Source organism: Panthera onca, chromosome D1 (genome assembly GCF_046562875.1).
Source record: "Panthera onca isolate mPanOnc1 chromosome D1, mPanOnc1 haplotype 2, whole genome shotgun sequence".
NCBI lineage: Eukaryota > Metazoa > Chordata > Mammalia > Carnivora > Felidae > Panthera > Panthera onca.
In genome coordinates, this window is record NC_138348.1 from 103475463 (window position 1) to 103499206 (window position 23744).

General features: G+C 52.6%; 1 protein-coding gene across 15 annotated transcripts in view; it reads left to right on the forward strand.

Moving 5' to 3' along the window:
* Positions 1-2699: 2699 nt before the first annotated feature.
* Positions 2700-23744, forward strand: part of TMPRSS5 (transmembrane serine protease 5) — a 71756-nt gene continuing 50711 nt past the window's right edge. For 4 of the 15 annotated variants that reach the window (XR_013550026.2, XR_013550027.2, XM_078432752.2 and 1 more), the window contains exons 1-12: positions 2700-2845; positions 4555-4678; positions 5006-5104; positions 5598-5720; positions 6084-6219; positions 6571-6684; positions 7400-7443; positions 8146-8308; positions 9486-9664; positions 11439-11537; positions 11976-12118; positions 12393-12545. Coding sequence is in view for 13 of the 15 variants with exons in the window: in XM_078432752.2 (XP_078288878.2) it covers positions 2843-2845; positions 4555-4678; positions 5006-5104; positions 5598-5720; positions 6084-6219; positions 6571-6684; positions 7400-7443; positions 8146-8308; positions 9486-9664; positions 11439-11537; positions 11976-12118; positions 12393-12545 (1380 nt within the window). In the remaining 2 variants the exon portion in view is untranslated. Of the gene's footprint in view, positions 2846-4554; positions 4679-5005; positions 5105-5504; positions 5721-6083; positions 6220-6570; positions 6685-7399; positions 7444-8145; positions 8309-9485; positions 9665-11438; positions 11538-11975; positions 12119-12392; positions 12546-13482; positions 16767-21330; positions 21455-23744 lie in introns of those variants that run through there. The other 11 variants (XM_078432753.2, XM_078432754.2, XM_078432756.2 and 8 more) reach the window with 10 other exon arrangements.

Consider the following 23744-nt stretch of genomic DNA (forward strand, 5'->3'; position numbering starts at 1 on the left):
GTGTGTGTGTGTGCATGCCTCACCATTTGTTGTTGGAAACTGGATTTTAAATGATATAACACATCAACTCTGGAAATCAGATTCTCCCTCTTCCCTGGTGTTTATTGTTGATGTTGTTTGTTTAGTGACTTTTCTGAACAAATTCTGTAATGTCTATGTATTCTTTGTCATGTGTGGCCACTGAAGTCTCTGCTCAGTCAGCTTAGTGGTCAGCTAAAGACTGGACAGAGATTTGTTTTAGATGCCTAGAACCAATAAGTCTGTCAGTCTTTGCAGAGGCTCTAGGGGCATGTTGGGGCAGGCCTTCAACAATCAGCCAGGAAGTTTACAACTCTGCCTTAGCCTTCACTTCCTACTTTTTTAGAGCATCAAGGTTAGCCAGAGATGAGAGCTTAGGACCTTCCTGAAGTCTTTCCTAAATAAGTACACGGCCCTGGGTATGCGCACATTCCTATGCATATGCATGCTTTCTAGATTCTCTGGAATATTTCAAAATCCCCTTATGGACACCTTATTCCCCAGCTTTTTATTTTAAGGTTTTTGATTAGCTTATTGTTTGCCCCAACTGTTATCCATTGCCTCAGGCAGCCATAAAGGCCCACGATTGTCTTTGATTGTTTTCAACAGACCTCCTTAGGGAAAGCTCTTCATCCTGGGCAAGCTCAGTGTACAGTCAAAGTAAGATGGCCTTGCAAAAGGGATCTTCCAGACACTTCAAATAATGACTGCTCTCTGGAAATGAGGCTTTTTGAAGGAGCTCCAACCCTCTTCTACCTGTGACTACCAAGCTGCTGATTTTCCCTGTGATCATGGGGTGTTGGTTCCTAAGGCTACTTCAGCGCTGGAGAGAGGGTGATGGAATCAGAGCAAATTAAAATGCCATAAAGCAGGGCGCCTGGGCGGCTCAGTCGGTTAAGTGTCCGACTTTGGCTCAGGTCATGATCTCACGTCTTGTGGGTTCGAACGCCACGTCGGGCTCTGTGCTGACAACTCAGAGCCTGGAGCCTGCGTTGGATTCTGTGTCTCCATCTCTCCCTGCCCCTCCCCTGCTCACACTCTGTCTCTCTCTGTCTCTCTGTCTCAAAAGTAAATAAACATTAAAATGCCATAAAGGCTCACTGTTCTTACCAAGATTGTGTCCTTTTTCTTGAATAAACACTTTCCATATTAAGCCCTTGGTTAATTTCCAGACTTTTGAGGAAGCTGATTCTGATAATTTTTTGTCAGTTTTCTCCTTGCTTTTGTGAAGAAGAGAATTTTCAGAGGGCTTTACTCTGGCATTTTCACTGACATCACCTGTAACATATTTGAAATGCCCTTCTCTGTGATTGCCTTCTCATTTCTTAAAACACAGCTCAAATGTCTCCTCTATTATAAAGCCTTTTCTGTGTCCTCTGTGCAAAGGACTCGGTTATTTCTTTATCTTCCTATACATCTATGTTGATGCCCCTGTTATTTCACTTTTCACAAATAACAGTTATTTATACCTGTTCCTGTGTCTTCCCTCAGCCTGCAGTTTCCTAGTTTGTGACGTATTCATTCTCCATGCCCAAACTAATTCCAGACACACAGTAACTATTCATCTATGTAGGCAGAGGGGTATTTGTTTTAGGGGATCTCAGAGCCTAGCCAGGGAATTCTCAGCACCCGCCACCAGTTCTTTCCTCCTCCTTCTGTGATTCATAGCTGACCTCTGTCTCTTCATTGTATTAGAAGTGTGGGGTGCTGTGTGTGATTACCATAAGCTCAGAGTGGACACACTGAATATAAGAGGAAAATAGCAAAAATAAAGGCTGTGTGGATGAGGTTCAACAGTAATAATCATAATAGTGATAGCAGCTAATAGTTACTGAGTAGATTCTATGCTAGATATCAGGCTAGGAGCTTTACATTCAGTATCTCCTTCATTTCAAACATCAGTCCCATGAGGTGGGTACTATTTCCTTATTTTACAGGTGAGACAGTAAGGGAAGTGGCAGATCTGGGGTTAGGTGAAAGCCTGTATTCCTAACTGTTCTATCTGAGGGGTCCGTGGGAAGCATTTGGAACAGGGGAAGCCACACAAGTCTTTTTTCTTCCTTGGGACCTGTTCTGCCTCTCTGAAGAGCTGTGGTTCCCAGGCGTGCTCAGCTCAGCCGGGCCGCTTTGTGCTTTGAAGCAAGATAGCACTGGGGGCTCCTGTAGTAACTGGTCCCCAGGGAAGCTGGGGGGAGAGGCCCCATTTCCTCAGCATTGGGGTGACAGGTGTAGCCCTGAGGAGAGAAACGATTAAGATTCCTCATTATCATCCCAATTCCAACATGGTGACAGCCCCACACTGCTGGGAAAGCCAACCCACACAGAGATGAGATATAATCCAGAGGGCTCAGAAACATTTCAACAAATGCTAATATCAGTCTTTCCAATACAGCCCTGTCAGCAGGAAGGGGGAATGTGCTAGCATGCACGGGGCACACTGTTTGGCACAAGGGACCTGGTTGCTAAGCAACAGTAGCTGGCCTCCCCTCCTCCCTATAACCTTTTTCTCTGTTTCTAAGCTTCTAGTTAGCAGATGGGAGGGCCTGAGGCTGCCCAGCCCAGCCCAGCCCTTGGCCCCTTTCCCTGCAACAAGGGGTCTATTCATGGTTTCTGAGCAGATTTATTGTCTCTTTGGCACGCGCGTGCGCGCACGTGTGTGTGTGAGTGTAGTGGGGGGAGGATAAAGGGAGGGGCCCTATGTGAACTAGGGAAACCTCACCCTCCAACCAAGTTGGCTGGGCTATTTAATCAATGCTGATCCAAGAACAGGAGCAGAACCCTGACTAGCAGACCCTGAGGCTTTACATTGGTGCCACTGACCCAAATGGTAAGGCTGTACCTACATCTGTGCTATCCCTGACCTGGTCTCTCTCTCTCTCTCTCTCTCTCTCTCTCCCACAGGGCATCTAGGGATGCCTAGACCAGTGAGGAAAGGCAGAGAGAGAGAGAGAGAGGTAAATGAGCACAATATAGGGCCAAAACAGGTGCCTTATGGGTTGAAGGAAACTTCTTAGAGCAGTGATGTCTAGCTATGTCTTAAAGGGTCCTAGGAGTCAGCTACATGGGAGAAAGGACAGCAAGTGCAAAGTCTCTGTGGTGTGAGAGCACGTGAAGGCCTGGAGGACTGGCATGTGTGTTAGTATGATCCTGAATTCCACTGAGGAGGGAGTCATGCTGGCAACTGGGGATGGAGAGGTGAGGAAGGGTGAGATCACAGGGGATTTTGTGAACCATGTCTTAGGACTTTGGATTTATCAGACTACAGAGATTCATTTGGTACTTTATTATTATTATTATTATTATTATTATTATTATTATTATTATTTTAGAGGGTGAGGGGAGAGGGGCAGAGGGAGAGAGAGAGAATCTTAAGCAGGCTCCACACTCAGGGAGGAGCCCATGATTGAGCAGGGCTCGATCCCATGACCTGGAATCATGACCTGAGCTGAAATCAAGAGTCGGACGTTCAGCCAACAGAGCCACTCAGACGCCTCTCATTGGGTCCTTTAAAGATGAGATTAACTTGCTCATGTTTGAATTTTAGGATTGCTCTGACATGGAGAATGAATGGAGACAAGAACTAGAGGAGGGAGATTACTTGTTGGGTAGTAATGGTGATCACTCTTATTTTACAAATGAGAAAACTGAAGTTTGGAGAGGTGTTAGGCTGCAGACCTAGCTTTGAACTGCTGTTCCAGTATTTCCCCTAAGATCTTATTTTCCATTACTCTTCTTCACGGCACATGAACTTCAGGCAAACATATAACTTACTCTGCTCTGTGCTTTTCCACCCCCATGCTTTTGCCTCTTCAGTCGCCTAGAACACCCAATGCCCATATATGTCCATGTAGGCCCCGTGCGTCTCCGAGGGCCTGTCTCAGGCTGCCTTTTCTGGGAAGCCTTTTTTGATCTCCCCGGTGAGAAGTAAGCTCTGCTTCTGAATGCCAATGGTGGTGAAACTGAACTTCCCTTCTGTCACTTAACATGTTCTGCTTTTTTTACATGACCTATTGTCAGGACTCCACTGCAGATTCTTTGGGGGCAGCTGGGGAGTGTTCCATGTTGGTTTATTTTGAATTCCCTACAGTGTCCCCCATTGTGGCCTATCCACTTGGGCTAAATATGGTGCATTGTGCAGGGGCACTTCCTACTCTGACACAGGAGGGGAAGAAGAAGGCTGGGGTCTGGAGGCCTGAGGAGGGATGTGGAGAGACCCAGTGGATGCCCTTGATAGCTGTGGGAGGCAAGGGGAGTGGGTGGTGAGGAGTCTGGGTTTCAGAGTCAGCCCAGTCTGGGTTTGAATACCCGCTCTGATGCTTACTGGCCTTGTAAGAATAAGGTGGGTGAGGTTAGGGGATCCAGGGGAGCGGAGAAGGCCTGGAGGGGCATCGGCATCGGTGGGAAGACAGAGAGAGTGTCTAAGATGAAGAAAAGGCAGTGAGTGCACAGCCGAGGTTAGAGAGTGGGGGCTCGTAGTGGGCTGTGACTTCTTACCGTGGTGTGGGGATCCTGAGTGACCGACAGTTATTTTCCCAGAGCCTGATGCCGGATGGCCAAGCCCACATGGAGCCTCAGTATGCAGAGGAGGGTCCAGGACGTGGGATCTTCAGAGCAGAGCCAGGAGACCCACTGAGGAGGCCTGAGGCCCAGCAGCAGCCCAGTAGGCGAGATTGGGTTATGGGGAATGATAGGGTGGAGACAGTGAGTGGATAAGCTGTCCACATTCCCCAGACCCTTCATGGGCCAGTCCCAAATTACCGATGGCGAGAGGCAGCCTCACTGCTCCTCCCGGAACCGCTTTGGCCGTTTCCCAGTGTGGGGACCGAGTGGGCTCTGTGGTGATGGGGCAGGGGGAGGTGGGCAGGGACAGTGGGAGCAAACTCCCGCCACAGCCCAGTGGCTGCCGTGCCCCGTGGAGGTGCCTCAGGGCAGAGTGAGGCTGGCAGGCAGGAGCGGGGCACCCAGACTCCTCTGCCCTCTCCCACAGCCTCTCGGGCGGGGCGCTGGTGCTCAAGGTGGCGCGGCTGCGTGGGGCTGGGCGCCCTGGCGCTGCTGGCTGGTGTGAGCGTCGGCTCATGGCTTCTCGGTCAGTGCTGGGGCCCTTCGGTGCTCTGGGGAGGGCTGGAGAACAGGATCTGGGGGATCCTTGTTGCAAGACACAAGCGGGTGTAAAGGGCAGTCGGGAAGAGCGTCTTTCTGATCTACCCAGAGCTGACAGCAAGGGAGAAGGGATGGATTTGCAGCTGGAGGGATTTAGGCTCCGCGTAAAGAATGTTTTAGTCCTACAGTGAGAAGTGTAAGGTACTTGAATGGATGACCCGGGGAGGCCCAGGGCAGACGTTTTCTAGAAATCATTCCCAGTCAGAGAGAGACGGAGACAGGGACAGACAGAGTGTGCTCTCCTCGGGGTGTTAGTTGGGGGACCCGCCTAAGGCTGGGTGGTACGTGAGTCCCCAGGCAGCTGCTTTTGTCTCCCTCTGTTGCAGGGGTCTTGTTCTGCCCCTTGGCCCTCTTCTTGGGAATCCCTCCCTTCTCCTAGCCTCTTCTCTGTGACCTCTCCCTGTCCTTGTCCTCTGAAGTGCTGTATCTGTGGCCAGCCGCCTCTCAGCCATCTCCCGGGAACTTGCAGGATGAGGAGATGCCTTTGAGCTGCTCAGAGGCCAGTGGTGAGGAAGCCCTGCTCCCTTCGCTTCCCAGAACAGGTGGGCCACACCCCCAAGGCAGCAAGACTGCCCTCTTCTCAGCCCTGAGCCCCTTCAGAGCTCTGGGCTCCCCACTTCTGGCCAGGGGCAAAGAGGACCAAAATGGAAGGCCATGAATCCACTGCCTGCATCCGGGTCTCCTCCTCTGGTGGGAAGGGAGTGGCATGGTCCAGCCTCAAAAAGTGGATCTCTGGTTCGGAGCATCCAGCACACCCTGGGGACTGTTTTGACCTCTAGCCGAGGCACAGACAGGGGTCATTAAGGCCTCTTTGGGGCCCCGCACGGCCAGGTCCAGCTCCCCCTGGCCACTCTGCCCCTCTACCCCTCAGCAGGTAGGATGTGACTTTTATGCTGTGCCTTCAGTATCTTTCAGAATCAACCCTGAGGGCTTCTTGCTGGCAGTACAGGTGAGGGCTCGGCCAGACTGGCTCCTGGTCTGCCATGAGGGCTGGAGCTCTGCCCTGGGGCTGCGGATCTGCCAGAGCCTGGGACATCTCAGGTAACTGGGGCCAGGCTAGGGGCCCGGGGAGGGTTGCAGGCTGGTGGTAGGAAAGGGGGAGTTGGAGACCTCTATCTGCCCGTCCCCATCAAAGTGCTCAGGAACTGGCAAGAGGTCACTTTGGCCATCTTCTCGCCTCTGGACACGATGGTACCCCGGCCTGTTTCTCTCCTTTGAGCAATACTGCTTTTTAACAAATATAAATCCCAGAAGTCATTGTCAAAGTCTTGCTCAGTGAGGGTACTGTTGGGTGGATTGTATATCACGTATATCCCGGTCATGATTAACTGCCATCTCCTGTGCTACAGTGTAAACCGATTTCCTCCCGTTCTGTTCCCCTCTTCTGCCAAGACTCACTCACTACAAGGGAGTGAACCTGTCTGACATCCAGCTCAACAGCTCCCAGGGGTTTGCTCAGCTCTCTCCAGGTCTGGGAGGCTTCCTGGAGGAGGTGTGGCAGCCCAGGTAGGGCTTCTGAGGAGATTGAGTGGGGTCCCTTACTTCCTGGTGAACAGTCCGGCAGAAATCTTCCTGTCATGGGAGGCTGGTAGCAAAGACATTGGCCGTATGATATAGGACACAGAGGAACATTTCCCAGTCTGAAATCACAAACTCCGTTCCCATGAGTGGGGATTCACTCTGCCAGGAGAGCCGGGATGCTGTGGGTTTGAGACACTAGAACGATCGAGGCATTAGGCTGCTGGGGCCAGTAAGAGCAGGTGAGAGAAGAGGGCTTTGGTCCATCAGGAATGGAGGTTTGCTAAGAAGGAGGAGGGGGAGAGGAGAGCAAAGGGCGGGGGATAGAGAAGAGAGAGTAAGCCCAGGAGGGGCATGGGACAAAGCTCCCTGTTCTTCTTTCAGTCCCTTATCCGCTCATCCACCGAAAACACGTCCATTTGGGGGCTCTTAGTGGGCACAGTTGGACTTTCTTGTCTGTAACTTGGGGCCCTGTCTAGGACAACCCTCAAGGGCCACGACCTCCGCTGGTACCCCGGGGTGGGGCAATGGGCCAGGGTAGCAGTGCTGTCCTGGGGGCCTGTGAATGAGGAGGGGCCTGGAGTTTGGGGCAGGGGTGGGAAACAGAGGGGGGCTGCACCGGAGGCCTCCTCTGTCTCCAGCTGGCCTCCATGCCCTCGGGTGGGCCCCTGTCCAGCTTCTTGCTGCCATCTCCATTTTGCAGGGACAGCTGCGCTTCTGGTCAAATCGTTTCCCTCAGATGCTCTGGTGAGTCATGTGTCCAGTCCAGGAAGGCGGCAGTGGGAGGAAAGGGTCTCCCCACTGTCCTGAGTGTGGAGAGCCACACAGAGTGGGTGTGGGATGGGGTTCCTTGCCCACCTTCCCCTCTGCCTGCCGGTCACCTTCTTGCAGACACAGTTCCATCTCAACAGAGCCCCGTCCACTCCTCTGTCGTGTCCCCCACCAGCCACCGATCTGGTTGGATGATCTTGCTTCTCTTCCTAGCACTATCTGTCTTCACTTCTGAGGCTCCTTCCCGCTTTCCTCTGGAGAGCCCCCAGGGGGATTACTATAGGCCGTTAACCGGTTAGCAACTTTAGGAGACTAAGGAAGGTGGTAAACCAGGGGCTGCATGGGAGACAGTCTGCAGAGCTCCTTGCGTGTGACCCCAATCATCCGTCTGTGTCTTCACCTCTCCTGTTGCATGCATCCCTCTACACACCAACATTCTGACCCCTCCTGTGGGACAGGCATTTGGTTAGGTGTCGGGGCTCTGCACACAATGCAGGCCTGAGTGTGGGCCTCCGTGAGCTCGCAGACTGATTTCTGCCTTCTCATACCCCCAATTCAGGGTCGGGAGAAATAAATCAGAGCCGTCCACACTGGACCGTGCTCCCCGAGATTTAGGACCAATCTATCACCCACCTCTCTTCCCTAGTCACCATCTCACTCATGCTTTCCTGTTTGCAGAGTGTGGGACGAGGCCCCTGGCTTCCCGGATAGTTGGCGGTCAGACCGTGGCTCCCGGGCGCTGGCCCTGGCAGGCCAGTGTGGCCCTGGGCTCCCGGCACACGTGTGGGGGCTCTGTGCTGGCCCCACGCTGGGTGATGACGGCCGCACACTGCATGCACAGGCAAGTCTCGGGGGCTGCTGGGGAGGACACGGCCTCAGTTGCCTTTTCCGTTTGGCCGTTGGTATGTCCATGTCGAGGGCGCCTGGGTGGCTCAGGTCATGATCTCATGGTTCTTGGGTTCGAGCCTCTCGTCGGGCTCTGTGCTGACAGCTCGGAGCCCGGAGCCTGCTTCGGGTTCTGTGTCTCCCTCTCTCTCTGCCCCTCCCCACTCGCACTCTGTCTTTCTCTCTCTCAAAAATAAATACAAACATAAAAATTAAAAAAAAAGTCCACGTCGAACAGTCTGCCTCCCCATGTGCGTCCTCAGGGGCACGGATTGCGAAGTGCTCTCCCCGTTCAGTGCCAAGAACAATTTGCATGAGTAGCAGCAGTAAGACAAAGACTGGTTCTCTGTGCTGGCTCAGTTTTGAAGTTTTCAAAATACTTTCGTATTCACAGCGCTCTGTGCTTCTTAATGTTTAGCACAAGTGTCATTAAATCACCTTCCGGGTAATTATTTGCTTAATGTCTCTCCTCCCCTTTAGACTGGAAGCTCCCCAGGAACAGGGACTCTCAGTCTTGTTTACCCCTGGGTCTCTTTCTTGATTTGTCCACGGCCATGTCCCCATGGCCTAGAACAGTCCTGAAATACAATAGGTGCGTAATAAATACTGGTTGGAGCAAGGAAGGGATGAATGATGAGCAAATGAGCTCTTTGGACCTCTTCTTTTGGCGGCCGGCAGGGCAGTAGCACACTCCTCACTTCACAATGAGGAAACTGAGGCTGGGAGAGGTGAGGTGTCTTCCCCATGGTCACAGGTAGTAAGTGGAGAGGCAGGACTCCCAGAACTTTTTCTGACTCAGAGTTAGGAGGTCACACAAGCCCCTTTGATGTTCGTTGCAAAATGTGGAGGGGACTCATTCAGGACAGAGGGGCTGGGGGGTTGCAGATGACCCCCAGTGTCTCATGTCTCTGGCCGTTCTGCATATTTATTAAGCGCCTACTGTGTGCCCAGTATCTTGCCAGCTGCTGCGACGATACTAAGAGGCCTGGCCCCTGGGTCCTGCGAGTGGCCAGCCTGGTGATGGGGGCTTCCATTAATGGTTTCTCCGGCCAGCTTCCTCCATCCGCCGGCATGCTTATGTCAGGCTCTTCTGCCCCTCCCTTCCCTGGGCTCAGCACGGCTCCTGTGTGTAGTTTTAGGCTGTCCCGGCTGTCCAGCTGGCGGGTGTACACGGGGCTGGTGAGCCACAGTGCCGTCAGGCCGCACCAGGGGGCTGTGGTAGAGAGGATCATCCCTCACCCCCTCTACAGCACCCAGAATCACGACTACGACGTCGCCCTCCTCCATCTCCGGACACCGCTCAACTTCTCAGGTGAGGCACCGGCCAGGAACGAACAGGCTGCGGGCCGTGGAGGGAGCGGGGCAGGCCCTGGGACGCCTAAGAGGTGAGCTCCCTTCTGAGTTCCCGCCCAGCGCTGTAAACCTTAACACACTCAGTTCATCGGATGAGCTCTGCCATCTCCTGGACCTCAGCTTCACCCAGGCTTGCGCAGGCGCTTTTGGGGACAAAGGTTCTGGCCCCTTTCGCAGCTGGGCTGCAAGCGGGACTTGCCTCCAAGTCCCCAGCGGAGCTCCTGGCTGCTCTATCTACCAACAGACCGCCCCTCCCCTGTCCCCATGCCACGGCGTGACATGCTACATGGTTTTCCAGATGTCTTTCCTTCAACTCTCATAACAACCCTGACAGGTAGATGAGACAGGTATATACAGACAAGGACAGTGACACTTAATGAGGAGAGGGATGCTCTGCAAGGTCACATGGCACACGGTTCCCGAACCTGGTGTCCGGGCTCCAAGGCTGCTTCTCCACAGCACCTGCCCTCGAAGAGCAAGCCCCCCCAGCGTGCATGTGCATGTGCGTGCTCACCAGCACACACACACACACACACACACACACACACACACACACACACACAGAAACACACGCACACACTCACCCAGTGCTCACGCAAGTACCCACGTGCACGCTCTCTCACACACACGCACACACTCACATACACTCAGTGTTCCTCTCTCCCACCTCCACCCATGGCCTTGGGTTTCCCAAATCCCAGTGTTGCTACATACCCTTGGGCCTACGTGACTCTGAACTTTTGCTCAACAGTTCGTATTTCTAAATTGACTTAAGTACATTTATTTTTCCTAATGTTTATTTTTGAGACAGAGGGGGAGAGAGAGACAGAGCATGAACAGGGGAGGGGCAGAGAGAGAGGGACACACAGAATCTGAAGCAGGCTCCAGGCTAGGAGCTGTCAGCACGGAGCTCGACACGGGGCTCCAACCCACAAGCAGTGAGATCATGACCTGAGCCGAAGTCGGATGCTTAACTGACTGAGCCACCAGGTGCCCCTAAGTTGACTTAAGTACCTTTAAAGGGGGAACTTCAAGCTACTGCCTAATTGGAGAGCCCACATTACTTGTAGCAAATAGGTAACAACCATGAAAACACAGAGCAAAAACGAGCCAGGGTTCAAGTCGTCTGCAGAATTTGGCGTCTGGGCCTGCTGTCTCTGTATTTAGGGGGAAGTTGACAGGCACTGGGAGAGCCACAGAGTGGCACCCCATGGAATCTTTCTCCATGATGTAGTTCGAGGGACTGAAGGAGAACCCAGAAGAAAACCCTTCCTCCCCTCACGCATCAGCGATTATTTAATGGCATGTCTACGTGCCACCTGACAAGTGTGGGCCCCAACCATAGGACTTGCCACACTTTTGGAAACAATTCCGCAAGAGGGATCCAACACCCCAAGTGAAGTCCCAAAGGAGTACAGATGCTCGGAAGGAATTCTCGTTCTCCCTCAGTCCCTGGGTTGGGGGTGTGCACTGCCCAGCCTAGAAGGCACCCTGCACACTGCAGTTTATACATTGTCCTCTGTGCAAATGGTGGCCCCCCTTGCAATGTGGTCTGGTGCACGACCTGCACAACCTTACAGGAGGCCTGGTTGGTGGAGGCCGGGAACCAGGGCTGTTTGAGAAGGGGGTGAGGAGGAACTGCCAGGCCTGGTTGTTCCCCGAGGCTGAGGGTGAGGTGGTGGGGAAGGGAAGCTGAGCCTGAGTGGAGCCCAGAACCACCTGCTTCTCTACAGACACCGTGGGTGCTGTGTGCCTGCCAGCTGAGAAGCAAGATTTCCCAAGGGGCTCACAGTGCTGGGTGTCTGGCTGGGGCCACACCGACCCCAGCCACAGTGAGTCAGCTCCCAGGGCCCTGGGTACAAAAGGGGTGGGGGAGTGGGGGAGCATCCTCCCCCCAGGTGACGCACCTCTACCTCCCATGTCCACCTCCCCCCCGGGCCAAATGGCAGTGCCAACCCCCTTTTTCTCTGGTGTCATCGTTGGCCTCAGTCTCCCCTGCCTGGGTCTTCCTGGGAGAACACCCCCTGAGTTTCCCCTGAAGCCAGGCCTTTTATACCCCTGCCCTTTTTCTGGCCTTCTTCACTCTTAAGTCTGACAGACCCCTGCCTCCTTCCCGGAGTCCACAGCTCCCACCTTGGGCTCTGCTCTTTGGGTCTCGTGTCTCCGGGGCCTCTAACCACCTTCCCTCCAGCTGCTGTGTCTTCCTGGCCTTGCTTTGTGCCCCACGGCCCGGCTCTGTATCCCTCCATCTCCATGTCTGCCTCCCGCAGCCCACAACTCAGACACACTGCAGGACACGGTGGTGCCCCTGCTGGGCACCCGGCTCTGCAACAGCTCCTGCATGTACAGCGGGGCCCTTACCCCCCGCATGCTGTGTGCCGGCTACGTGGACGGGAGGGCCGACGCGTGCCAGGTGCAGCAGTGAGCGGGACCGTGGTCGGGGGCGGGGATGAGGGGTTTCCTGCTGGGGCTTGGCCCCTGGTCTGAGCAGCCTCTCTAGGAGGATGGGCGTCTAGGCGAGTTGAGTAGTGCAGCTAAGGATTAATGGAGGGACGAGGTGAGCGGAGATCCGTGCTGGAAGCAGAAGGGGCCTAGCGTAGAGGGCGTGCTTTGGGGAGTTCTGGTGCGCCTCCACCGGGAAGGACTAACTGCCCGCTTCTCTGTGTCTCTACGTCTGGATCCCTCAGGGTGACAGCGGGGGCCCCCTGGTGTGCCTGGACGGGGGCACGTGGCACTTGGCGGGGGTGGTCAGCTGGGGCCGTGGCTGCGCGGAGCCCAATCACCCTGGTGTCTACGCCAAGGTTGCCGAGTTCCTGGACTGGATCCATGACACTGCGAGGGTGAGTGTGGGGGCAGGGGTGGGCGGGCAGCTTTATAAAGGACCCAACCCTTGGGTGATGCTCAGCTCTTAGGTCTGGGCGTTGCTTGGGGCTGGAGAATGGTCCCTAGATGGGGAGGAGGAAGTGATGCTTATAGCACCGAATGCATTGGATTTCTATCAATTTAAGTATTAGCTAGGGAAGAGTGGACCTGAGTTTGTAGCCCAGATCTGCCATTTACTGGGTGAGCTTCGGCCCGTTCCTAACCTTGGCAAGCCCCAGTTTCTTGGTAGTAGCTCACGGCTACCTCGAATGCTCCTGCGACGATGTAGTGAGGTAAGATTACCACGACACAGCCGCGCAGCCCTAGGCTTGTGGTGGGTGGTCCTCATGTTGTTCGTGGGCGTATTTCCGACCATCATTCGTTCCTTCTTTCTAAGGCAGTTGTGAGTGCCTGCACTCCCTGCACTTTGGAGAGAGCTCGGCATTTTGCAGTGTGGGTTCAGCAGGGGATTAATTCTTGTGTGACATCAGGCAAGCCACTTGGCTTCATCCGTTCAGTGGGAGGGCCCAGGAGGATAATGTGCATGAAGACAGGTCCTCTGTGTAAAGTACTTAACAGATGCAGGGCGTGATGATGAGAAGCATCTCTCCCCAGGGTTGGGCACAGGGGCAGGTGGCCGGTAGTACATTTTAGAGTTTCAGGGGACACATACACCCCTGTTCTCATTCAAGCCTCACAGAAAACCTAGAGAAATAGTTTTAGCTGCATTTGATAGAAGTGGAAACCAAGGTTCTGAACGGTGGTTTCCTCAAATGGAAATTTCTCGGCTGGTAGGTGTTGGGGCCATCATGGGTCTGGCTCCTTCCTCCGTCAGCCCAGGCCCCCCTCTCCCAGCCCTGTTCCTCCTCCACCGCACCACACGCAGCCTCACACTTCTTCCTGGGTCTCTGGCAGGCCCGCCAGATGGAGGAGGAGCTGCAGACCCAGGTGCCGAAGGCACGGACCTCCTTTCGCACAAGACAGTCATCGCCCGCAGGCCAGCCTCCGGGTCCGGGCCTCTCCTCTCAGGCCCTGGTTTTGAGTCCCTCTTTCTCACCAGGGAGCCTCAGTAACAGGAGAGCCGATGGGGCTGGGCTGGAAAAGTGGGGGGAGGGGCGGGTGAGGAAGATGCTGCTGGCGGCAGCTGGGCACCCGCCTTCCCCCCCTCTGCCCTTCCCTGCACGCATCTTTTGGGAGGATGCTCGGGGATGCCCTGGGACCGCTTTCTCCATGTCTCTCAGGCAAGGAAAGTGCCTCCTTAGAGGAGCCCCTGGCCCCGAGGCTTCTGGGCAGATGGGGTCAAGGCTGGGCAAGCCCATGCAGTCAGGATCCTCCCCACTCTGCATGTTCTCAAGTGGCTGTGGCTGACCCGACCGGACAGGGTCGGGGACATTTAAGAATGCTCTGGTTGGCCTTCAGTTAGGACTTTGCTTTTATAACGACAGTTCTGTGAACTGGTTCAAGGACTGCTGTCTTGGAGTGAAGTGATACAGGGTCTCAGTCCCTCATTTTCTCTTGCTCTCTGTGTCTCTCTTTCTCTCGTACACACACACTCTCTATCTGTGTCTCTGTCTCTGTCGGTCTCTCTTTCACACACACACTCTTTGTCTCTGTCTCTCTTTCTCTCTCTCACACACACATACACGCTAAAAGGATAGAATTACAGTTTTCCTCCCATACATGTTTCTTAAATCTCCGGATCTGACTCCTGCTCCTCTCTCTAGAATCTGGGCATTCACTTATTCAATTCTTTATATTTCTTGAATCTACGTGTCATAACCTGCAGCAAAGAGCCCCCGCCGTCCAGATGGGCTGATGCACAGGTTTGAGGACCTTCCCCCCACCCCAAGTCAGTGCTGTCTTGGAAGGCTCTGGCTTCCTCATGAGACCTCTGTCTCCTTGGCTCCTGTTCCAGCACTGGGCCTTCTGTCTCGGGGAGATTTCTGAGTTTATGCCCAGTTAGCATTTTCCTGGTTAAGCTTCTCCCCGACTCTCTTCTCTCTAGCAATTAAAATGCACTTGGCATCTTGTTTCTAAAAAGTGCAATGAATTTTTTATGGTGCTTACCCAAGGAAATGCAATTAGCGTTTAGCAATAACAACTTTTTCATGAATTTATCAGCATTTTTTTGGAGGGGTAGTACAAATGAATATTCATTCCTGGAGGGTCTGCTCACTTTTGGAGAAGTGCACTAAAAAATAAGGACCTCGATTTACTGTCGCTGTATTACCTGGGAGGGGTTGCTGGGAGTTGGCTCTCACATTGCAGAAGTGGTGGGGGAGAGACTCTGGCAGGTGACAGACAGCCTCATCCCCCCGCCCCCACCACCCGGCTCTTAGATCTCCAGCCTCTTCCCTGAGCTCGAACATTTACCACCTGACTCTGGTGAGTCCCCATCTCAAGAGGCAGGTTCAGGGCAGCTGATCCCCCTGGGCAGGAAAGAGTTACCTGCAAATCCATCAACCATAATCTTTTCAGTGTTTCTCATGTCCCTGTGAGTGTTTGCTTATTTAAAGGGAGGTTTTCCTTTACCATAGTCATTGTAGCCGGTTAATAATCAGTAACATGGGGCTATTACAGTTTATCAACACAGCTCACGTGTACCTCATTGAGATCTCACACTAGCTATGCGGTGAAGATATTATTATTGTGCCCACTTTATAGGCAAGAAAATTAGTTCAGAAAGATGAAGCATCTCCCCAAGACCAGCCACTAGTAAGCGCCAGTGAACCCTGGATCTTTTTATTCCACACCCACATTACCGTTTGGCACATGGATGAACGAGATGGTCCAGTGTTGCACAGCAGTGTAGATGTGAAAGGTTCTTTATCACCTAGTGGAGTCACCTGCCTACACAAATGCATCGCCATCCCTGCTTTTTATAGGTGAGGCAACCAAAACCTGGGGAGAAGTGGCTCCTGCCAGAGACCCTTCTTAGGCAATATTCTGACAGATTTCCAGTTCTCCGTGAGATTGATGGCCTGACTTAAACGTTACAAATGAGTATCTTCCACAGGAGGACGATAAAGAGAACCCTAATTAGAGAATTTGCTAAAAGTGATTCCCTGTTTACCTTCAGAAGATCCCAGGATCTTTCATCAAGCTACCAGTCAGATCTGCAGACTCAGAGGCTCCCACCTGCTCTTCCTTTGTTGGCTGGCACCCGCCAATCCAACTCTTAGGAAAACGAGGAGAAAGAGTGCCTGGGCTCTTTCTCCTGGGCCAGCTGCTGGAGTGCAGCGGTGGGGATGGGGGCAAGGAAGGGTGGGAAAATTCAGGTCCAGAAGGATTTTAATGAGGACCAGCTGGGTGCCCAGCTGTGTTAAACTCTGTAGGGAATTCAGAGGTTGAGAAACTGACTGCCTTATTGGAGTCAGTATTTGTAATACTGACTTATTTGTAATAAATTATTAGTGGCCAGCCAGGCACAAAGCTGCGTGGTGAGGCAATAATTGTGAAGGGAGCTCTAGGGGACTATCGTGGAATAAGTCAGGGCATTTCTGTGCAGGAAACTTGTCTGTCCCTTCCAAGGATTCAGCATCCCACCTGCCTGGGCAGAGCTTGTGAGCCCCAGGAGAATTCGTAAGCAGGTTGCTCCTGGCTGCCATGCCCAGGGTGGAAACATTCTCCTTTTCTGTGCTTTCGGGGTCTGGAAGGTATAGCGGGATGCAGGCTTTCTCTACTTGTTAGAACTTCCGTGGGGTCCTGCTTTTCCTAGAAGGGCTGCTGTGAATGAGGGGGCAGGCCTGCCATTCCTGAGGAACATTTCTCAAGCTCTTTCCTACATTTTATTTTTGGAAGTGCTGGGCTCACCCACAGTAGGACAAAACTGGAAATGCTATAAATGCTAAAAGCTGGTACAGCATCTGTCAGGGGATGGTTTTCCCCAGTCTCTCTATTGCCTTCTGTGCTCTGCCCTCTCCTGGCCATGCACTTAGGACCCTCCAGGCTAGTGAAGAGAGAACCCAGCTACACTATTCAGCCTCTCTCAGCATATCTGGTCCGGATCCCCCCACCCCTCTACTCAGACACATCAAAATGCACTCTTGGGGTACACTTCACTCTTGGGGCTCTGCCTCCTGCTGACCCATTGGAGCCCATTGCTCACGGCTGTTTAAACTGTCTTGAATACCATCGCCTCTAGAAGAGTTCCTAGTAGCAGGCCTGGAGTAGCTTCCCACTCCTGAGGACGAGGCTGATCTTTCTTTCTTTTTTTTTTTTAATGTTTTTATTTATTTTTGAGAAAGAGAGAGACAGAGCGCGAGTGGGGGAGGGGCAGAGAGAGGGGGAGACACAGAATCCGAAACAGGCTCCAGGCTCTGAGCTGTCAGCACAGAGCCCAACGCGGGGCTCGAACTCATAGACCGTGAGATCATGACCCGAGCTGAAGTCGCACGCTCAACCGACTGAGACACTCAGGCGCCCCGAGGCTGATCTTTCTTACACATTCCATTACCTGGACAGGAAGACGCGGGGCAGGCGGGCACACTTCTCATGCGCTGGAGGCCCTGGGTCAGAGCAGCCCAGGGGAAGCCACTGGAGGGTTTGTACCTGGGGTTGGTGCTGGAGCAGAGCAAGCTGGGGACTCAGACGGAATGGAAAGAGGAGTCCTGGCTCCAGAAGGCGCCGGTCTCGCCCTTGTGTGCCTCTCCCAGAGTGGGGTGAGGGCTGCAGGAAGGCAGGGGGGCTCACAGGGCCGGGCTCATCTCCTGAGCCTCCTCCCTCCCCAGGAATCTTTGGCTGTGGCCTCTGAGGGTGTAGAGTCCCAATCTAGGTCTCCAACCACTTGGGAGTTTGCTTTCCTGAGCTAACGACCCAGCCTCCCTCAAACTTGGACTCTCACCTGTCAAATAGGGAGTCTGGGCCAAGTGGTCTCCATGGGATCTGCCTTGTCAGCTTTCACGCAAACCTCTGTCACCCCCGGAGACATCTGCCCCGCACCCTGTAGTTGGGACACAATGGACAGCTGCCTGTTCCCTGGGATGGATCTAAAGGACCAAGACTGTTCTGGCTCCTCAGGCCCATAAGAGGAAGGCACTCACAGCTGCTCTCCCTTGAGGCTCACCCTCTGGGTCCTGGGGGAAAGAGGAGAGACAGCACCAGGCAATTTGAAAAGCCATCTTTCCCCATGTCCGTCTGCCCAGCGTTTGTATAGGGGTGAAGGGTTCCAGGACAGGCTGAGCCCGGTGACTGGCACTGTTTCAGCTGCTCCTCAGCTCCTTCCCGACACCCTGGGCTCTGTGTGGGGCCTCATGGGCCGCAGACTGCTAAAGACACTGAAGGAATTTCCTCCTTACCTCAAAGATCCACGGACACTTTCCTTTCGCCCATTTTCTCTTGACAGCTCCTGAGCTGGCCGCAGGACCCCCTCTGCTCCCCAGCCTCTCCCCGTGCATGAGGACGAGTAGTGAGGAAAAGTTTTGACTACCAGAACCATTAACAGGCAGCTTTGGTCCAAGATGTCCCCGTTCCTGGCCACGTTACCAGGCTCACAGAGGGAGAATCCTTTCCCATGGCCCTTCAGTCAGGGTGACCCTATCTTCCCAATTTGCCTAGGATTGACCTGGTTTTAACACTGAAACTACCATCCCGGCAAACCAGTGGGTCACGCTAAGCCTGCTGCCTCCCTTCTGTTTAAAAGGCATTTCTGTAAACTCTGGTGCCCCTCGGTCTCCTCCAGTCCAATCGGGCTTAAAAGAAAGCTTCCCTGGTGACCCAGAGTTGGAGGAAGAGAAGGTTCCCGGGAATTCTCGAGGTCTGGATGGTTTTGTCAAGGCTGCAACGTTAGCAGATAGTGCCTTGGCCCTGAGGCCCTCGGAGCAAGTCTCCCACAGACCTGGCTGTCCGTCCTTCCCTACGGTGGTCCCTCAGAATCCAGGACAGCCGTACCTCGCTTCACCTAATGTTCTGGGCACACAGCCTGATCCTCCCAGGCCCAGAAGCCCTCCTGCAATTTGGGGGAGGCTAGGAAGGTGATGTACGTGTAGCGCTGCTCCCGGAAGCCATGAACATCACTTTCCCACTTTGCCCAGGTCTCACTCATGTCTGGTCCCCAGATCCTGGTCTGGGGCTTGGCATGAGGTGCTCACTGAGCCCCCTTGGGAGGAGGATAAGAGGGGGCTATCGCCCTCCTGGGAGGTGGGTGGGTCTCTTCTCCAGCCTCTGCCCTCCGGAGGGGAGCAGAGAAGAGCAAAGAAGAGACTGCCAGACTGCTGGAGCCCACAGGGATTTTGTGGGGTTTATTTTGCCTCGGCACTGTCTGCAGAGGTGAGGGCATGAATAAAAGAGCGAGGGAAGATTTACTGTTCCCACACTTGGCGGTGGCCCTGTATTTGCACAGCGGATCCTGGCTGGGAGGGGCTGGAGCAGGTGGAGGCCAGGCTGGGACTCAGGGAGAAAGCCAGACTCCAGGCAGTCTTTTCGAAGGGACCCTGGGGTGGAGCGGAAGGTGAGGCTGTGAGGGGGCTACTTAGGCCATCTCTGTGACCCCCCAGGGGCCAGAGCGTCCCCTCCACTCTTCTGCTCTGTCCCTCACATGAACCAGTAGCAAACAGCTTGAGTCCAAGAACCTCTTAAACCCAGGGGCATGTGGTGGGCCTGGTAGGGTGCACTGCCAATGAGGACCCCAAAAGAAAGGGCCCCAGGCTGCGCTCATTTGTATTCATGGCCCTGGTAATGGGCACAATCAAGAAGTGACATTAGTCGTGGCCTAGCCTGGCCTGGGGCTGGGACCTGGAACCTTTCAGCTGAGAGTGACCTTGGACGGGGTCTAGTGTCACCTCTGCATGCACGTCCAAGACAGTACAGCATCGTAGTGTCCTGGGGCCAACAAAAGACGGACCACTTTTTGTACACTCAATCCTAATGGGTCAAAGCTGGTGGTGGGAGGTAGCAGAAAAGAGGAGAGTCTGAGGGACTGGTAGCGGCTTCTGGGAAGTGATAGGATCCATACTGTGTGTGTGTCTATGTATCTGTGTGTCTGCCTGTGTATGTGTATCTTTGTGTGTCTGTGTCTGCATATGTCTGTGTGTGTGTGTGTGTGTATGTGTCTGTGTGTGTGTGGTCTCTGTGTGTTTTTGGGCGCATGTCTGTGTGTATATTTGTGTGTATACTGGTATGTATATTCTATGAAACGTGAAGGTCTGGAGGGAAGAGGAGACATAAAGGGAGTCTGGGATAAGCCTCTACAGAATTTCTCCCCTAACCTTGAAGAGGCAGATCGAACTCTGGCCAGTTTCCATGTACAGGGCTCCCCCCACCTTTAGCTTCTCCCTCCCCATGACACACACACACACACACACACACACACACACACACACACACCACCTCAACACTTTACCCTGGCAGATGTGATCATAAATAATTAGGAAGAATCACAGTGGTCACATATAAGAAACACAGACCTCTGGTACTAGCTTGTTTGTATATATGCATATGTGCACGTGTGCATACATGTGTGTGTGCACGTATGTGTGGTCATGTCCCCATGGAAGCTTCTGAATCTTAAGTCAGCCTCTCAAGACTGCTTCCCCCAGGTCCACTTGAACATTTGTGGGGCTTGGGCAGGAGCATGGATGGAATATACCATATGTCTAAAGAGTTAAAAGTAACACATCAAACTAGCAGATCATTCAATTGAAAATGTCTTGCCATGACAAATATACCTCCTTAAAGCTGTGGAATACCAGGTTCAAATTTAGAATCCTAGAATCCTTGGATTCTTTCCTGGGGCATGGCGGGATGGGGAGAACTGGCGTGTGGCTACCTTTTCTTCCCAGCTCCTGATCCCTGCCCTCCTGCACAGGGACTCGTAGGCAGCCAGGAGGGCATTCCTCCTGCCTAGGGCTGTGCCCACCAGTGGGGTCTGCCCTCAGGGAAAGAGGCGAATGCAGCCTCAGGGCCACTTGAATTCCAGGGTGTAGAAGGGGGCACATGGGCTCTGGGTGGGCATGTGACCTCAGCCCTGCGAGCTTCTCCTTTGAGGGAGGGTACGATCAAAAAGGTCCAGGACAGCAGGGTCAGGCCTAGGGTGAGGTTAAGTGAGGCATGGCTCTCAGGATCTCACAGGGTGGGCTGGCTCCTGCCTCATCCTGGTCCTGGCCCTATTGGACAGGGTCTTATTAAGTAAGCAGCCCAGAACGAGGCTGGCTTCTCTTTCTGGTCTCTGTGGGGTCTGATATTTACTGTAGCCCATCATGTGAGACAGAGGTGAGATGACAAAAGTAGACCCCCACCCACTCCTCCAGATGCTGTAAAGTGCCCCTGGCTACATTTCAGGGGGCTCCACTTTACATCAGCCACCCTCCCTCCCCCGCCCCTCATGGCAGTCCCCAGACTCAAGCTCAGTGGAAAAATAGAGTGATTCATGATTCCCACTCACTGGCCCTCAGAAATTAACTGAGATAAACACAGGAACAAAACTCTAGTGAACAAACGAACTATATTCCAGAACTCTCTCACAGACAGAATTCGCTAAAACGAAGGCAAGCCAAAGCTAATTAGAAAAATGGATGTGTAGGGTCAGGGGAGGTCTGTGGGAGAGGAGCCAGGATACAATCTGTATGCATTTTGGAGAAATCTGGATTGAACTTGTTATGGACAGAATTATGTCTTCCCCAAATGCATGTGTCGAAACCCCAACCCCCAATGTGATTGTATCTGGAGATAGGACCTTTGGGAGGTAATTAAGGTTGAATGAGGTCTTCACTGGTGTCCTTATAAGAAAAGGAAGAGACACCAGCACTCTCTCTCTTTCCTCACAAGCACAGAGAAGAGGCTATATAGGAGGACACAGTCAGAAGGTGGTCATCAGCAAACCAAGAGGGGAGCTCTCACGAGAACCTGACCGTGATGGCACCTTGATCTTGGACTTCCAGGCTCCAGAACTGTGAGAAATAGATTTCTGTTCTTTAAACCATGCAGTCTGTAGTATTCTGTTAGGGCAGCCCACGGCAATTAATATAAAATTAAATCACTGGAGGGACGCCTGGGTGGCTCAGTCGGTTAAGCCTCTGACTCTTGATTTCGGCTCAGGTCACGATCTCATTGTGAGATCGAGCCCCAAGACGGGCTCTGCACTAGCAGTGTGAAGCCTGCTTGGGATTCTCTCTCTCTCCCTCTCTCTCTGCCCCTTCCCGTCCTTGCACACATGTGCGTGTGTGCTGTCCCTCACTCTCAAAATAAACAAACTTAAAAAAATAGAATCACTGTAGAAGATGCTCATAAAACAGGAGAATAAATAGAAGAGGACATCCGGGGTGTTGGAGACTGATGCTGGAGACCGTGGTTTGGGTTTCCATCACATGATGCATGGGAGGCATTTAGGGGAGGCCAGGTCCAGGACCCCTGGAGCTTGGGTTCCGAACTGGCCTTCATCCCTTGTGATTGAGCCCAGCTGTCTCTGGACTTTGCGAAGTTCCTATTTTCTCCTCTATGTAATGGGACTAATAACATATGTTCTACATAACTCACAGAGTAGATGGGGAGACCAAGTCAAATGAAATAACCAGAAGGCCTCGGAGATTGTGTGGAGCTAGGCAAATGTAACAGGTTATTGCTTCTAATCTGTGTTGGTACATCTGCCACTTGTCACGTTTATCCACTCAAACCCCATTTATTGAATGTCTCCTGACTATCATGCCCCATCTTGAGCCTGGAATACCCAGAACTGAATAGAAGAATAGCACTGTCTTCGAGGGGTTCATGGGCTAGTTGCAGGCAAACACTAAAACACGGCTATAGTTATTATTTGCTGAAAGAGCACAAATATGAAATATTTTGAAAGAGTTTGCTACAATTACTGTACAACCATTTACAGATAGTTGCTTGTTGCCAAGAAAGAACTGATGTGGCAAATGTAGAAATTTCCCACCTACTATCAGCATGTAAGGTTTTAAGAAAACCAATGGAGGCAAATGGTGTTTCGATCGTAACCTCAGAAATGTGGTTTCCATACCAACGTATTTGTGCAGAATAAAAAGCCCAAAACAAAATGCTGCCTCTGATTCACAATAAGGCGAGCCTTAGTTGAATCGTGTTTTTAGTAGAAAAGACTAAGCCCCCAGCCCCCACAGTGCCTTGCCAAATTGTCTGTGCTCCCGTACACATACGTGCAAGCACACAATGGGAGGTAAACTGGGGCCCTTAGAGGGATCAGATCAGGCTCTCTGTGGAATCCTGGGTTCTAACCCTGGCCTATCACTTTACCTGTCTGGGTCTCAGTTTCCTTGTCTGTATAGGAGGAGTGATTCTGTCTCATTACTTTTATTGTCATGAAACTGAAATTGCACCAAAGGTACTAGTATCTTGAAAGAGCAAGTAACAGAGTAGTCACATAGGTAGTCCAGCCATAGCTTAATCTGGAAGGTCTTTTATGTTCCTAGGAGGTGAGCAGTGTGGCATGAGAAGCCGTGTTTAGTTCTGTGAGGATGATCACTGTGGAGGATCGGGTCCTCCCCAATCTGTCCTGCTAACGTCTGACCATCCCTTCCTCCCTCCCTCTGTCCTCCCTTTTCCTGTCTCCTCTTTCCTCCTTCCCTCCCTTTCCCCTCCATACTCATTTCCTTCATTTTTATTGAATGCTTGTCATGTACCAGAATGTGGAGATAAGTATCTCACTATTTCAGCAGAAACTCATAATCATGTGGGGGAGATTAGAGATGTGCACCAATCATTTCAATAAGGGCCAGGTGCAAGGTGCTTCATTCCGGAGCGTGAATAAGGTATGTGGCTGGGTAAGGAGACTGCTTGAGCTGGGCCTTGACTGATGAATGTCAGCAATGAGCTGGGGCAGGGGCGTGGATATGGCCGGGAGGGGAAGAGAGAACAAGGCCATTTGGGACCAAGGGAACAGCATGAAACACCTGACATTTCCTGGGAAGCAAGTAGTTTCGTGATTGTGGACCTAGAACAGGGTCTGACACCTGTGAATAAGTGGCAGCCAAGCCAAGAAGTCCTCCTTTGTCTAATGAGAAGTGTGGGGGGAGCTTCTGAGACCGTTAAAGCAGGAGAGAGTCACAGTCATGTATAATGGAGAGATTACCCTGGAGGAGATATGCAGGTGGGCTTTGAGGGGAACTGCGGCATACTAATATAACCATTAGTGTAGGGTCTCAAACTCCTTTTAAAGATAAAATCTTTATTTGGAGCCCTTAAATATTTGAGACAAAGCAGTGTTT